The sequence below is a fragment of the Engystomops pustulosus genome, chromosome 4 (genome assembly GCF_040894005.1).
Source record: "Engystomops pustulosus chromosome 4, aEngPut4.maternal, whole genome shotgun sequence".
In the NCBI taxonomy this organism is placed as follows: Eukaryota; Metazoa; Chordata; class Amphibia; order Anura; family Leptodactylidae; genus Engystomops; species Engystomops pustulosus.
Window position 1 is genome coordinate 139249336 of NC_092414.1, and position 16813 is coordinate 139266148.

The 16813-nt window shown below is 38.4% G+C and overlaps 1 protein-coding gene across 1 annotated transcript; it reads right to left on the minus strand.

The window, feature by feature from the left end:
* Positions 1–225: 225 nt before the first annotated feature.
* LOC140127254 (bombesin-like) lies at positions 226–16426 on the minus strand. Its single transcript, XM_072147697.1, has 3 exons — positions 16197–16426; positions 4294–4457; positions 226–1952 (listed from the first exon to the last, which is right to left on the minus strand). The coding sequence occupies exons 1-3, from the start codon at positions 16357–16359 to the stop codon at positions 1902–1904; spliced, it is 378 nt and encodes a 125-aa protein (XP_072003798.1). The 5' UTR covers positions 16360–16426; the 3' UTR covers positions 226–1901.
* Positions 16427–16813: the final 387 nt, after the last annotated feature.

The following is a 16813-nucleotide window of genomic DNA, read 5'->3' on the forward strand; positions in this document are numbered from 1 at the left end:
CTGTTGGTGCATCTACGGAGCTTGTTTCTAGTGTGGCTTCTTGAAGTTGAGCAGTATTAATGTGCAGATTGATAAAGGTTGTGCACATCTCCAGTATATTAAATCAGAATAAACCTTTACTATTAGGATTACCAAAATTATTTATATTTACTTAATGCCAGAATAATGAGATAGAGAGAAATTTTTTGAAGGTGTTTTTATTACTTTCTGCAAAAAATCTTTACATACAGTTTATTAGTGTTTGGTACCATTGCCCTTAAACGGTATGACTCTGGTCACACATTTTGGATAACCTTCCACAAGCTTCTCACAATAGTTGGTAGGAATTTGGGCCCATACTTTCTGACAGAACTGGTGTAACTGTGTCATGTTTGTACCTGCCTTGCTCACACCTGCCTTTTTAGCTTTGTCCATACATTTTCAATATTTTTGGGATCTGAGCTTTGTGATGGCCAATCTAAAACTGTGTTATTCTAAAGCCAATTTGCAACCATTTTGGCATTATACTGCATTGTCCATTTGGAAGACACCTTTGCAGTCAATCTTTAACTTCTTGGCTAATGTCTTGAAATGTTGTTTCAGTATTACCATATAATGGGGGAAATTCCTTAATGTGTCGCTCTGCAGAGTGCAGATCTCTCGTCTTTTGCTTTGACAGATTCATGTATGCATCACTGCTAACAACATCTTCTCGTGATTAAATAAGCAGGGTTCCTGGAACATCCATTGAGCTCTTGTGAACTTGGGTTTGGAAGGAGTTTACAGTTAAATCCCTGGTGGTCTTTAGCAGGTATAGGATTATTAAAAGGGACTTGGGACCCCTCTAATATACTTGTACATTGTAGCACTATACTTTTAAAGTTTGATGCTGCTTTTTACCAGCTGGTAGAGACTCTTTATATCACATATCACTAGACTTAGTCTATGGAATCCTGACTGCCTGACAGAGATGTCATAGATGAGAGACCCTGGAAGACTTTGAAAGAACACTGATTAAGGCTACATTCACACGAAGTTGAGCCCGTCATACCGTAACATGGTGGGCACACGTGGTGCTCACCCCCGCCCCTCTCCTTAGCAACGTATGGCACACATTGCCATATTCCAGGGAAAGATAGGACATGTCCCAGCTACGCCACCCGCTACGGTACGGTGCCGCACGTGTGGGCCACTGTACCGCTCCCGTACAGCGCCGTGCGACGATTGCCACCTATGGGGGGACGTATATATGGAGTATATACGTCGGCCGTATATACGTCTCACATACGGTTGTGGGAATGTAGCCTAAAGCAGACTGTAAAACTAAAACATCAACAAAGTTTCCAAGTTTAAATCCAAATTTTTTTTGAGAAAAGGAAATATTCAGTTTTGCCATAAGTGAGCAATTCAGCAACTGAATAAATGCAAAGGCGACATGTTCTTCCCTGCTTTTGGCCTAGAACTGTACCATTCTTGTAATAACCAGAATAAACTGGGATGGACCTTGTACTGAAAACATTTCAGTAGTTTTTTATACACTAAAAACTATCTAATTGATATAAAATGGGCAGTTGTGACATATAATGCATAATTATTGTTTTATTATTTGTCTTATATCCACCCTTTATCCTTACACACAGTACAGACATAAATGATGTTCTACTTTGTGTGCAAAGAATGCCTTTTATTTATAGATTTGCTTAGAACACTGTGTAAAATGGCAAAAAAATATACTAGACATATGATTGGCAATAAACTTGTTATCACTTAACATAAAGGTTTTGAATGAAAAGACACCAATTTTCATTTGTATTTTCTCTTTATTTGTAAACAATAGCCTTTGGAATGTCTGAAATAAGTTTGGGATCTCAGGCACAAATATATATATATATGTTTTATGTACAACAAAATAAATATCTTCTCTATTTTTCAGACATTTTAGAATACTGCTCCAGGATTCTCTTTAGTATTCGCTGGAAAAAAAAGTAAAAAGAAGAGAATTGAACAATGTTGGGAGGAATATGAAATATGTAGTACAGTAATGAATCTTTACTAGATTCTTAAAGAGATAAAGATTTAGCAAGAATCGCTTACAACTTTTAGCTGGATAATATGAAATTTGGCGCTGACAGAAGTTCAGCTTTACTTTACAATATAACATTTGACCTGTCTTATGAGCTTCCACAATACATTGAATAATTGATGTAAATTCAGTATAAACACCTAATAAAGCAGCTAGTAATTGCCCCTCTCCCCCAAATAAAATGGGTACAACTAATTTGTGAAGGTGCAACTTATAAATCCACAGGATAAACTATGCACTACAGCCTTGCATCGCGGGGATCTTTGGTTCAAGTCCCATCCAGGTCAAAATTTGTGAAGAGTTTGTATGTTCTCTCCATATTTGAGTGGTTTTCCTCCAGTTTACCCCCACACTCCGAAAGGTTAGATTAGATTGTGAGCCCCATGGGGACAGGGACTGATTTGGCAAGCTCTGTGCAGCTCTGCGTAATCTGTGTGCGCTATATAAATAAAGGAATTATTATTATAGTATGTGATTAGGGCCCCCACCAGTAAGCAGGAGGAGGGGATGCCCACCACTTCCCTTCCCCTGACTCCAGTATTGAAGTCCTAGGGACAATAATACCGTTGATCCTATGCAGTACAGGTAATCTGAAACTCCCTAGCTACTGGTCTCTACCTTAGCACCCTAGGTGAGTGGGCCAAACCTCAACGGACAGATGTGGGGTTTCCAGGATGCAATCCAAGGACTATGGACAGTCACGACTGAATATATAACCGCAGTGTAAGGTGAGGTAAGCAGGAGTGCACAGGCATAAAGCTACATGTATGAAAAGACAGTGGTATGTTCTTGAGGGTGATTTTTTATTTTGCCTAGGTTTGGCAGGCAGATTAATCATGTTACATATCACTGCGTTTTGGAGGTGACCAAAGATGTGATGTATTTGCTTCCCTCATGGCATTTTGAACAGCCAATCCAAGGCTTTACCCACAACCACGTATTGAAGAAACATTGCGCCTCAATTGCATTTACTAAACACGATGGAAACGCAATGTAACTTCAACTTGTGATCGTGGGTGAAGCTTTCGGATTTTGATTCATAACACCACTGGAGGCACATCAGACTTGCCTCTGGATAACTAAGAGCCAGCATCTCCTGTCACCATGCTTTAATGAAGTCAGCATAAGACCCCAGCTTCATTGCACAGGCATCAAGAGGTCCAGACTGAGGTGAGTATAAAATGCATTTATTTTTTAAAGCAGCCTTGGGCAAATGTGGGGCTGATTTGGAAAACTAAATCACAAGTCCATAAGGACCTGTAGGTGGTTAAGTGTCCCAAATCCACCTAACAGGTTCCCTTTAAGGATGATGTGTAATAGTTAGGTTCAGCATTAACTGAAGGTGTGTATGGCGAGGTTCAGCAGCAGCTGAGGCCTTTATGACAAGGTTCAGCAGCAGCTGAGGTGTGTATTATGCGGTTCAGAGGCAGCGGGAGTGTTTTATGAGATTCTACAGCATCTGAGGCGTGGATTATGTGATTCAGCAGAAGGTGTGTATAATGAAGTTATGCAGCAGCTAAGGTTTATTATGAGTTTCTGCAGCAGATGAGGTGTTCTCATCAGGGCTGGATTAAGGGTGGTGGGGGCCCCTGGGCGCAAACTGGTGGGGGCCCTTCCAACAATGTTTTTGGAGGTATATAGCCTGCCAGCCCCCTGTAGTATGCAGCCTGCCAGCCCCCTGTAGTATGCAGCCTGCCAGCCCCCTGTAGTATGCAGCCTGCCAGCCCCCTGTAGTATGCAGCCTGCCAGCCCACTGTAGTATGCAGCCTGCCAGCCCCCTGTAAACTTTAGCCGCCAGTCCTCTGTAGAAAATGGCGACTTTGGCAATCTCCCCCAGCGAAGGCAGCTGTGTCTCACTGACACAGCTGTCATCCTAGACCCCTATGTGTGTTGCGGGTGGCCACGGGCCGCTGCGCATTGCACACAGAGACAGTCAGCGACTCAGCTGAGCTGAGTTGCTGACTGTTGGAAACTGGTGGGGGCCCCTTAAAAAGTGAAAGTGGTGGGGGCCCTGGGGCTCGAGCCCCATGAGCCCCTCCTTTAATCCGGCCCTGGTTCTCATCCATTATGAATCACACCTGCTTTTGGCTTCCAAAACTGCAATACTATTATACTCTCTGGTGAAGACTGTAGCACTACTTTTTTTACTTTAGCAAGTAATTATTTTATTTGAGAAAAGAAATGAAGTAGCCCCCCGTCACCCTTAATCTGGCCCTGTATGTCTTACATACCTGTGCTCCCTGAGCTTGAATGGGTGACAGTGCTCTGCGTTGCTCTTGTAAGAGAGTAGCTCTCATGTTATCAATAGAGCGTGGAGGGAAGAAAGCTGATTCCTCCAAATCTTGTTCACTCAATCTATAAGAATCTTCAAGGCTCTTCTTACCCATGAAGTGTCCTATTAGAAGAAAGAATGTGAGATTCACTACCAATGCTTGTATAATGCTTTAACCATACACAATGTGAAATATATACACCTTTTGGTTTTCAATATTAGTAGTTTTTCCACTTTTTTTCACAGTTGGTTGAAATATCATGTCTAACAGTAATTACTAGGCATTAGTTGACACTTAGTGGCGTGCAGTTGTTCCTTTTTGAGTACAGGCAGTCCCCGGGTTACGTACAAGATAGGGTCTGGAGGTTTGTTCTTAAATTGAATTTGTATGTAAGTCGAAACTGTATATTTTATAATTGTAGACCCAGACAAAAAAATTTTTGGCCCCAGTGACAATTGGAGTTTAAACATTTTTTGCTGTAATGGTACCAAGGATTAAAGCTTCATTACAGACACCTTACAGCTGATTATTACAATCTGGGACTATAGTAAAGCATTCTGAAAGCTTCACCAGAGGTGTCTGTCTGTAACTATGGGTTGTCTGTAAGTCGAGTGTCCTTAAGTAGGGGACCGCCTGTATAAGGTTCATTTTAAATGTGTAAAATGTAAATAAATGTAAATAGACATATTAAAGGCAGCATTTCATTCAGGGGTAGTCATGTCAATGGACGTTTGCATAGCCAAAAAACTGATTCAACTCTTGTATTATTATTATTGCATTGGGTGCAGCTCAGAGATCTGTTGCTCATTCCTAATAGTTTAAATAATTATATTATATTTATTATAATTATATTTCTCATATTGTGCATAGTGTTTTGTAATCTTACTGATAAAAACGAGAATCGCCTATAATGAATGCTTTTATGAACTGAGTTAAGGGCTAGAGATTGAAACATCAGTCTGCCGAGTATCACTAGAAAAGGGTCTTAGGCTAGATATCCACAAACTGTTTTCTAACATATTTGTGGAGTCCATTTTAAATATAGTCTATCAGTGATCCAAGTAAAGTTACTTTTTGTTTTTCACAAAACAGGTATCCGCCCCTTAAAATGAATTTTTATATATATTGTTTTTATATACCGTACCATAATAGACACAAATCAATGCAGAATCTCCCAGATTTATTAAGCCCCCACCCAGTTTTCTGTCATTCTTTTACGTGCAAACTGCACTATACTACACTGAAATGGTGTTCTGGTGCTCAGTCGAACCATGCGCCACATTTATCATGCAAAGCCCAACAGAAGTGTGTTGCACGCCCTATGTTAAAGGTGCACCAAAAAAAAATGGTGCAGTTGGTGCCAGATTCATGAAGAACGTGCGCCACAAATCCTGAATCTGGTACCCTCTGCACACTACACAGGCAAACTGCACTGTTATAAGTAAATGTGCCCCAATGACTTTGGAACAAGGAGTACAAGGTATGGCATAGAGCATTAAATGCATTTTGATAAAGAAAAAAAAGTGCAGTAGTAATACCAATCTTTTTATAGCGCCATAAAATTCTGTATCACTTTACAGATTACAGGAAACATATAGCACTAGTGTTTTTCACAAATAAAAAGTCCTTTTTACCACCTTCAGCCCAAATACTTTGCATCCCTTAATAAGTGCTACTTCACTGATTCCGTTAAACTTGGATTTTAATAGTCCCCGGCATTTCTCTAATGTCAGATGGCTAAGGCCGTATGGGACATCCCCAGACCATACACATGATAGGACCCACATCTATCAGACATTTATGGTGGATTATGCTTGCATTACTTCAAGTATAATACAATGTACACTTAGTTCTTTATATGATGACATTACTTTGTTATTCTCAAACACACATTACCATGTCCCAGGAAATACAATTAGCTCAACCTGTATAGGTGTACTTGATCTGCAAGGATCTAGATAGATATCCAAATTGGTTGAGGGTGCCTTTCAGAATTATCAGTGGACCTAGACCCTCCCTGATACAAAAGAAACAAAATGACCACTATAAATGGTTTTCTTTAAAAATGTCCATTGGATTTATAAATTTGAAACTTTAAGTCCTAATGGAATAAACAAAGAATGTAATGTTAATGTATTTCTTTGAATTAAAATAAATGTATTTGATTCCCGGGAGTAGATCCTTTATTTAATAGGGAAGCTTCCCTCCGTACAAAGAAAAGACGCTCTTCTTTCACACATGAATGTTTTAATATGTATGATATAAAAAATTGTTTGTAATTGAGATTTTGTATATATAGACCAATAAGGAATGTATACATACCCATATGCAGTCACACTTCCGGCGATTTGTGTATAAAAGAGAAGGAGAGACAGAGATGCGCATGTCTGAGGAAGGAGACGTGACCTCCGAAACGTCATAGAAAACATGTGAGCGCCGTCTCTGCTAAAGAAGTGACTGACGACACGAAACCTACTTTCTGCCAAAAACTGCCTGTGAAGTATCTCTACAAGCCACGGTACAGTGAAACTCAGTGAGGGAATTGTATCTATACAACCTGCTTAAATAACAAAGGACTTTATCTAGAGGTATATCCTCAGAAGGAATCAACAAGAATAGTGTTTTTTCTATATGATGTAACTATGTAACTGATTTTTTGAAAAGAAATATATAAAGCAAAGATATTTTTAAAGAAAACTATTTATAGTGGTCATTTTGCTACTTTTGTTTCAATGATCCTGGACAACTCAGGGAGTCCAGTGTGTTCCACTAACTTTTAAACCCTTGCCAATTAATATTTATACAGAGACTAAACTCTCCCTGACACAACAACATGCTTACATTAGCTCTAAATGTTCATTTTGTGTTCTTCGGTTCAAATTCTATTGCTGAGCCACATTTGTGACAAGGTTTACTACACTGTCATTTTGGACAGATATCTACAACCACCCTTATTGCTACCATTGGCTTCATGGTCTTTCTTTTGTCAACGTCAGATATTGCACTTTTCCTCCTATACACAATGGCTGATATATAAACAATTAAACATCCTAGATCTAAATGAATTAAATATTCCAGTTGCAATTCTTTTTTTTTATTACATAGTGTAATGTGTTGAGAACAATAAAAATGATGAATAAAAATCAGAATTAATATTCCATGGATGTCTGTATTTAGAATGATACTCAAAACAAATAAAAGACTGTTTTTAATTTCAGGCTGGTCCAACTGCATTTGAATCAATTGAATCAGTTGAGTCAATTGATTCAATTGACACCCATGATCCAACGAAATGTATCTCTTTCCAGTGGACACCTTCCTTTATTTCTTATATTATACTATCACCTAGTATCATTATGTGGTAAAACATCTGCCATATGCATGCATGAGTGTTAGAAGGGTTATTGTTTACACCTTTCTATTAAATGTAATTCTTTTCTGCAGCCCGAGGCCAGTCATTGGTTGGTAAACCTAGACTGCCTTGCAGTGAGATGTACAAAAGTTTGTACACTGAAGATTATTGCAAGGCGCTGGGTCCAGTCTGTATTTCTATCTTTTTGCATTAATGAGTCTGCTGAGACAGTCAGCCTGCAGCTGCGGTCTCCCTTCAGAGGGATACCCTATTGCCAGAGTAGCGGCTCTGTGTGCCTAATTCCACAGAGACTGCAGCAGACTAAGCTACCAGCAAGCCCCTATCTACCAGACCATGGCAGAGGTACTCTCCCAAGCCAAGCAACAGATCCAACCAATCCACTACCTCGTGGACGTCTGCAGGGAGGAACCTTTACAGTCTTTTACCTGCTGCTTTGTACACCGGGATTACCCCAGGTGTAACCCCCTACTATATTACGGCCTCCCTCTCTTGTTGCATCCACTTGCTGGCCCTGACGGGTGTGGATGAGGCCTGTTCTCCTATACCAAGCCACTCATGACATAACTCTGGTGCTAGGTTACACTACTAGCCAGCCACTCTTGTACCAGGGAATGCAGCTGGCCCCACATTGTGGTCAGGCCCCGTTGGCACATGCAGATCTGTAGCCTATGTCTAATTTGGCGGTATGTATTCAGAATATTATGCAATCCCCTGATGTGCAAAATGTATGTCTCTTGTAGTATGGCCTCTGGATCAATGTGGGTGGGGCGGGTGGTTCTATTTTTTTCTTGTTGGTATCTTGGTACCTGTCCAATAGGCCTGGTTAGGACTGCCATTTTTTAAACAATCTGATTAGAAAAAACTATTTTAGCCCTTATGCAAACATATGTTGCTTTTGTCCATTTGCCATCTATTGATTCATTGGATATCAAATAGACAAATTAATTTCTATTGGCTCATATACATGGAAAAGCGGTAACCGGACATAAGCCATTTTTCGAAGGTGGTATGGCTTCAGGTGCAAGCATCTCTTTACGTGTTTTCTATACATTTAGCACATAACCTCTGGAGGATGGGACTTAGCATGTATAAGCAGGATTGTGCAGATATGCTACATATGTTTTGAGTCTGTGGGGAGAGGTATATATATATATATACATATATATATATATATATATATATATATATATATATATATATAAAATATATTTTAAATAGGAGGGTGTATGGCACTTGATTTGGTTGGGGACATTGTTCTGTATCATCCTCAAAAGACCTTTGCTTGTCATTGTTTGATCAGGGATCCACTGGATGCAGGGGAGATTGTGGCTGCTTTCAACAGGACCATTTCTGGTTGAACATTTGCAAATATGTATGGGACAGCTTGAAAAGTTAAAAAGGTAAGGGGCATTCGGATGGATTACCCAGGATTGGTATCTCCAGAGTTGCTATGGATAAAGATGTGATCAGGAGAGGGGTGCTGACAGTGGCTTTGAGATGGGGGGGTTTGTTATAGTTTTTCTGGATTTATTTTGTGAAATAAACACATTCTGAATGGTTTTTAATTCACTAAATAATGTGTCTAGTTACCAAAAAGTGTATTGACATTTGTAATTCTATTGTACTGAACAATAATTGTGATAATGACAAATGATTTTTGTGAAGTACAAATGTCCAATATAATTTAGGTGTACTGACACATTTGTCGTGTTTTGCAAGAAACTACGTTTTTGGTGTTGTGCATGGTGCTATGAGTGTTAATAACACATCACCTACACTAGATTACTGGTACTTCTGATTCATCTTATTTTAAATCTGATTAAATGTTATTGTTTATTATTTCATTATTGGTTTGCTACAAGTGAAAGTGAGATGGAGACTGAAAATTCTCTGGTGTCTTATTTGCAGGGCTGGATATAGATATTTCCTGAGTTCCAAGTCAAGTTATGTCTGAGTGACTGCTTAATGCACAGCTCCACTCTGAAAAGTCAGGAGTCCATATTTCCTTTCTGTACCATAGCTTTAAACTTAAAGGGACTTTATCCCATTAAACTACTATCTCCCTCAGGTAGGATAAGTTATAAAGCAGGATGCTAACATAACAATTTTTAAATATACGGTAACTTTATATATATTTATTTATATAAGGATATATAGTATCTGCTTACAGTATATCCATAAGTACTAGAATGTACAAGATACATAAGTATCCTTAAAATTGCCTTTACTCATCGTTACATCACGCGCAGACAAAAAAGGAGACGGATTGACTGTGGATATGGCAATTTACAATACTAGCAATAATCACGGCAATGTATATATATATATATATATATATATATATATATATATATACACACACATATATATATATATATGTGCTGGGAAACGCAACTGTGTAGTAAGAAAAGGGTAGGGCTCATCAGTATGCAGCTGAATCAACAAGTAAGGTCCAAGGAGCTCCGTTATAATACACTTAATGGGGGAGATTTATCACTGCTTCTACGCCAGTAGAGTAGTTGTGATTAAAATTGTGAATGCACCACCTCCACATCATGTGGGCGTAGAGGGGCGCAGCAGCTTGTGGAGGGGAGGGGCACAGGGCGTGCCTGCCCTATAACTGCGTTCTTTACAGAAACCAGCAATTTTCGCTGGTTTTCATGCAAAACTACACCAGGTCAGACCTGGCGTAGTTTTGCCTGCCGGCCTCGTCGCTTCCCGGGTGCATCAAGAGGCCAAAGCCTCCTGATGTATCTGTCCGGAAACGGGGGGGGGGGGGGGGGGGCGTGGCCTCTATCAGCCACGAGTCCTATCAGCCACTTTCCCTAAATATAATGGAGAGATCCTATGCCCCACTTCATTAGCTCCCTGCTACGGCACTCATGTATAACTGGGAAAGAGAAGCAACCAATAGCTCTTTACATTTAAAGAGAACCCGTCATGAAAAATAACCCCGTAATCTAAATATATTTTCATAAACTGCCATTAGAAAGCATTGCCTCTATCCCTTCATTGTCCCTCTACCTGCCTGTAAACCTTGGCAATGAGGTCCTAAATCTGTATGCAAATGACCTGTGAAATGTCCAATGAGTCATTATCATATTCAAGCTGTCCAGCTTATTCATGAGTGGGAGGCACAGCCACACCCCCAGTGCTTGACTGACAGCCTGTATAATGGTGTAATGGCTGCTCCATGTGCTTGCTGGTGGCCAAGTCTCCTGCAGCCTGTGTGTGTATGTGAAAGGCACAACAGCTCCAGGATGCAGCCATGTTACAGCAGAATATGTCAAGTACTCATGTAGCTGATGTCGGTGTATTAGGAGGATGCAGCATGTCAGCAGGTAATAGCACACACACTAGCAATGCTTTACTATACATTACACACAGACATGAGCAGGGGGGGAGAGGGGAGGGGTAACAGGGGTGACATCACTGCCTCTGACCATGTGACCAGCCTCGTTTATATCATAAAGAATAGATGATTTTAGAATGATTCATGTATGAAATAACTAGATAAAGGCTGTGAGCTGCTCCAACAGGTAGAAGTGACAGAAATAGTGACAGAGACCTGATGACAGGTGTCCTTTAATGCAATTACTATTGGATGAAGAACAAACAACCCTGAATAGTCTTTAAGTGAAAATTCAGAAACAGATCGAAAATAACCAGAAAGTTTTCTTCTGAGCCTTAATTCAAAAACAAAGAGAGCTCCCTCCAGGCAACCGTTAAAAAGTTTCAGTATCATATAAAAGAACGTAATCATAAACAATTCATACAAAATTTGCAAGACTTTAAAGAGAATAAAGCCTATAGTATACTCTCGGGTAGACAAAATTTTGAGACAGAAGTTTCATCAACTGCAACAGAGAAGTAGGTCTCTGACTCCACCAATAAACAAAAAAGAATAAGACTAGAGAACACAACTTCCACCTAACATGGATGTCTCACCAGTGGATGTCTTTTTGAACAGAGTTATGAGTGACCTTAGGACATTGCAGAATCCCTTTAAACCCTACTATCCCTTAAACCCTACAAAACAACAAAGGGGGCAATTATGAACAGCAATGACATGTGCTATGGATGTGCTTATGGATATAGTGTTAGCAGATACTATATATTTTTAGCTAAGCATTATTAAAAGTTATATTTTAAAATTGTTATGTTAGCATAGTTCTTTATAAATATCTGTAATCTGGATATAGTGTAATTAGGCACATTACTACCTTTCTCAGGTAGGATAAGAAATATCTGTTCCAGAGTCCACTCTTTAATATGAAATCTTGCCCCTTTGCCTATAAAAAATCCTTTAAAGTCATGTGAAAATGCCTGAGATTGCAAATTTGTCAGAAATGAGTGAAGGTTTGAGGCTCCAGGCTTTGGTTTTGTAGTACTTAAAAAACAATTTCGGTATCATATTATATATAAGAATTGCATCTTTCAGATTGCATCAGGCTTGTGGATCTGTGAGCTACAGAATCAGAGATACTTCTCTTCTCTGATCATTTTGACGTGATTTGACATGGGGTAAAATCTGGTGACAATGTCCCTATAAACTTTAACCTCCTGTGGACACTGGTACAGTTTAAAGCATTTGTTAGAAATATAGGTCAGTGTTCTGCCTCACCATAGGTTCTTCAAACTGGATTAATTATCTGCATCTCACCACTCTGTAGACCCCCTGTATAGACTCCAGGGAGGGTGCACAGCACACAAAAATGGCTGATATGTGGAGAAACACATACCGGTATTTCTTTTTAACTGGTACTATTGATTAATGCAACATTTGTTGAAGCCATCATTCTTATTTAAAGGGAATGTCCAATTTTTGCAGATGATTCATATGGTTTGTGTAAGGAAAGGTTATACAATTTTCCAATATACTTTCTGTAGCAACTCCTCACCGTGTTCAAGATATCTGCTTTCTGCCCTTCTATAGAAAGCTTCTCTGTTTAGATCTAGTGGATAGAAATCTGTCCATGATGGACAGGCAGGTGCATGAGCTGTTAGTATCATTAGTCTCTGTGATAATGACAGATTTCTATCCACCAGATGTAAACATAGAATTTTTCTATAGAAGGACAGCAAGGAGAAATCTTGAATATGTTAAGGAATTGATACAGAAAGTATATTGGGAAATTGTATAACTTTTCCTTGCACAAACCATATTAATTATTTGTTGAAAGTGGACAACCCCATTGAGCTGACAATATACTACATATTGGAGAGCAGTATAGACAATTTAAAGTGTTTTTTCTTTTTGCGGCATACAGGCTGTTTCTTCTTTGTGCCCCATGCCCAACATAGCTGGCAATACCTAACACAAGAATAGAAGGGGAATTTATATGACAATATGAAAATATAGCACATTGTAGGAAATGGGAGGAAAATTGGGATCAACTGAGTATTCACTGTAACATAAAGAGGGATGAATTTCACATGACTATCTCCTTTGTACCCATAAGTAGGTAGGTAAGCAAATTAAGATACACAGCAAAACAAAAAGGGTCTACAGAGTCTAGGAATTTCTTCTGTAAGACCTACTATAAGAAAGTAACATCCATTTGGCAGACTTCTGTTCAGAGAGAGTAAGTACAGGATACTAATGAAGATAATTATAGCATCCTAGAGATTAATGGATGACTTGGTATTGCCTCAATTTAGTGGTCCCTGTACCAAAATGCAACTGTCATCACCAGCAGAAATCAGGAAAGAGAGCAAGTACAGGCAGTCCCCTACTTAAGGACACCTGACTTACAGACAACCCCTAGTTACGGACCTCTCTGTCCACTGTGACCGCTGGTGAAGCTCTCTGGATGCTTTACTATAGTCCCAGACTGCAATGATCAGCTGTAAGGTGTCTGTAATGAAGCTTTATTGATAATGGCACAAAGTTTCGAATCTCCAATTGTCATTGGGAGTTGTCTGGAGTTACAAATATAAAATATACCTGTTCCGACAATTTCAACATAAGAATAAACTTAAAGAATATATCTTGTAAATAACCTGGGGACTGCATATACCTAGTTTCTATACCTCCTAGAAGGGATGTCAAAATTAGTCTCCTGTTTCTGAAGCGGCAGAGTAGAATGATGGGGGAAGGTAGATAAGATACATAAGAATTTCAAAGGCTAGACAAAGCAAGCTTCAAAATGAGCACAACAACTCGAGGCTATGTATTGATTATAAAAAAAGCAAAATAAGAAAGTTCACTGCAACTAAGAGGCAACAGGCTGGAACAGTTGTGGAATCATTAAAGGGGGTTGTCCACTTTTAGCAAATAATTGATATTGTTTGTGTAGTGAGAAGTTATACAGTTTTCCAATATACTCTATGTATCAATTCTTAATGATTTTCTAGATCTCTGCTTGCGTTCCTTCTATAGAAAGCTTCACTGTCCATGGTCATGTGATGGACACGCAGGTACACAAGCCGTTATTATTATAAAATAAAGTAATCAGAGATCCTAACAGCTCATGCACTTGTGTGTCCATCACAAGACCATGGACAGATTTCTATCAAGTGGTAGTAGGCATAACAGTTTTCTATAGAAGAACAGCAAACCTAGATCTAGAAAACATAGAGGAATTGATACAGAAAGTATATTGGAAAATTGTATAAGTTTTCCTTACACAAACAATATCATTTATTTGCTGAAAGTGGACAACCGCTTTAAATATATACAGTATAATTTGCATTATGTGAGGGCTTAGTTCTTTAGGCAACCTATATTTTGATCATATATCCCTACACTGCCCTATAAGAATCTATGATCAGTAAACCCCCCCCCCCCTCCCCATCAAGTGGCCTTAATTTTTTATGATATTGAGGCTTGAATTCCTGAAGAAAAATCTGCACTAATAAAATAAGAGTTAACATCTTATATAATACTTCCTCAAGAAAATACTATAACAGTCTACAAACATCAAAATCTTCAGAATCTTGTGCACTATTCTCTGGTGTTATTATATTCCCAAATGAATGGAGAGGCTGGTTGCACACTCTTCTGTGCAACCAGCCTCTCCGTTCATTTGGGAATATAAGTGACCCCCAATCCTATGATTGCTGTGGTCCCTCTACTGGGACACCTTTCAATCAAACATATGTCTGGTAAATCAGGAATAACTTAGAATGTCTGGTTCAATGTTCTTTGTTAAGTTAAATGCAAAGTAAATAAAAATAAATTACATATTGAAATGTATTTAATTAACTCTAGTATTACAATATTCAGCATGACTAGTTGCATGACTAACATTACTTTGTAGCCCCCCTTCCTTCCCTTCCATACTATCCTGCTTTTTAGTAGTAAAATAAGGGATTTTAAGCAACTAAAGTATTTAAATATAGATGACACATGACTAGATAGTTATTTCCGGTTAATCTGAATTATTTAATGTCTTGATTGTTTTATAAATGTGCTGTGACTTATATTTGCATGCCTCTGACTACTAGGGATGGGTTTGGTAGCATTTTTTAATGTTAGATGTTAATGGAACCTGGAGCCCCTCAGGCTCATTTGCATAATTCTTAACATCTTTTCTTTCTTAAAAAGAAGTGGAATAATAAGCTTAAAGAAAAGAAGACCTTTCCAGAAACGGCACACACCTGCATGTCAGTGTGCTTGGTTTACAACCCTTGATCCTGGTGGAAGATGTCCTTTAAATGGCTGATGTTCTTATTAGCTTCAAAGAAAGATTATGAAACAAGATCTGTTTGTCTTCTCACAAGATGACCAGAAATTGCATTACCATTTACTTAATGACTGATTATCTTAAATGATGATTCATTATAGTCACAGCATTAATAATTATAAGGCATTGTCTTAATTCTAACTTCAATTCATGCCTCAGCAACTTCTTGTCTGCTCACAGAAGACAAAACTGAATTAGTCTATAAATTTAGATATACTGTACATATTTACAGAAAATAAAATATTTTTATTATTTTACATTCATGTATAATATCACTTGCATTATAAGGTGTAATTCATTACATGTAGATGTCCAAATATCATATCCTAAATTGACTTTATAGAAATGGATTCCCTCAGAACATTAATTTTACTTATATTTCTATCCATATCATGTAATTTTACTCTTGTTACTGCATTATTATAAAAACTTGACACTAACACCTTTCGGAAGATATTGACCTTTTACTCTACCAATTATCCTGTTATTCAGATGCATTGATGCTACTGAATACTTCCCCTCTGAATTCCAAGTGCCAACCTTTCCCTTTGTGTGCACACAAAAAATGACTTTTTATTAATGCATTATATATGCGTTATATTTGCCATAAAAAGGTAATTGTGTCACTATATTTTGATCTCTATATGTCTAAGATAAAATATTGTTTATTTTGCTTTATTACTATTAGATAGTTGTTTGTAAAACGTAATAAAATAGGCAGATTGGTAGTAAGTGTAACCCTCTAACTAAGATTCAGATTTGGAAGCAGACAATGTATAAATTCAAAAAGTTCTACTTACCTATTGTCCACTGATTGCCTCCTCTCTGAACTAGGTTGATTTTGCCCAGTTTGCCAGTTTCTTCAGCGAACTCTACGCAGACAGTAAATGAGACAAAAGAGAAGAGGAGCAGGTGAGCAAGAAACCCGATGGGCAGGATTCTTGAGAGAGTAACTGCAGACATGTCTGTGCTTTGTGTTCTGTAGAGATGTGCGAGTCAGAAGGATGTGTGTGCTGATTTCTCTTCCCTACCCTCAGTCACTTTATATAGTAGGTGCTCAGGGAGGGGGGCAGCTGCCTTGTGATGAATAACACACGTGTTAACCCTCCATTGTCTGAGGTGCCACTTTGATAATAGTGCGCAGGTGTATGTGAATACCTGATATGCATGAAAAACCTAGGATATCATGCTACAAATGCAGCTGGTGAACTCCAGAAAAACATAGAAAGTAACCTCTACAATCCAAACTGAGCAGTAAAACAATATATATAATGAATCCTATGTGAGATGGATGATTATTATTATTATTAATCACAAAATATATACATTTAATTGGAAACATATTTGCTAGTATTTCTAAATATTACATCCAAACACAATTTACTACAAATGTAATGTTCATTTATAAGAAGCAGAA

Excerpts from the sequence above, each read along its gene's own strand:
- LOC140127254 (XM_072147697.1), bottom strand. The coding sequence starts at position 16,359 with ATGTCTGCAGTTACTCTCTCAAGAATCCTGCCCATCGGGTTTCTTGCT. Across the intron at positions 4,458-16,196 it reads AGGCAATCAGTGGACAATAG|GACACTTCATGGGTAAGAAG; the intron begins GTAAGTAGAACT and ends TTCTTCTAATAG. Across the intron at positions 1,953-4,293 it reads TTCAAGCTCAGGGAGCACAG|CGAATACTAAAGAGAATCCT; the intron begins GTATGTAAGACA and ends TTTTTTTTCCAG.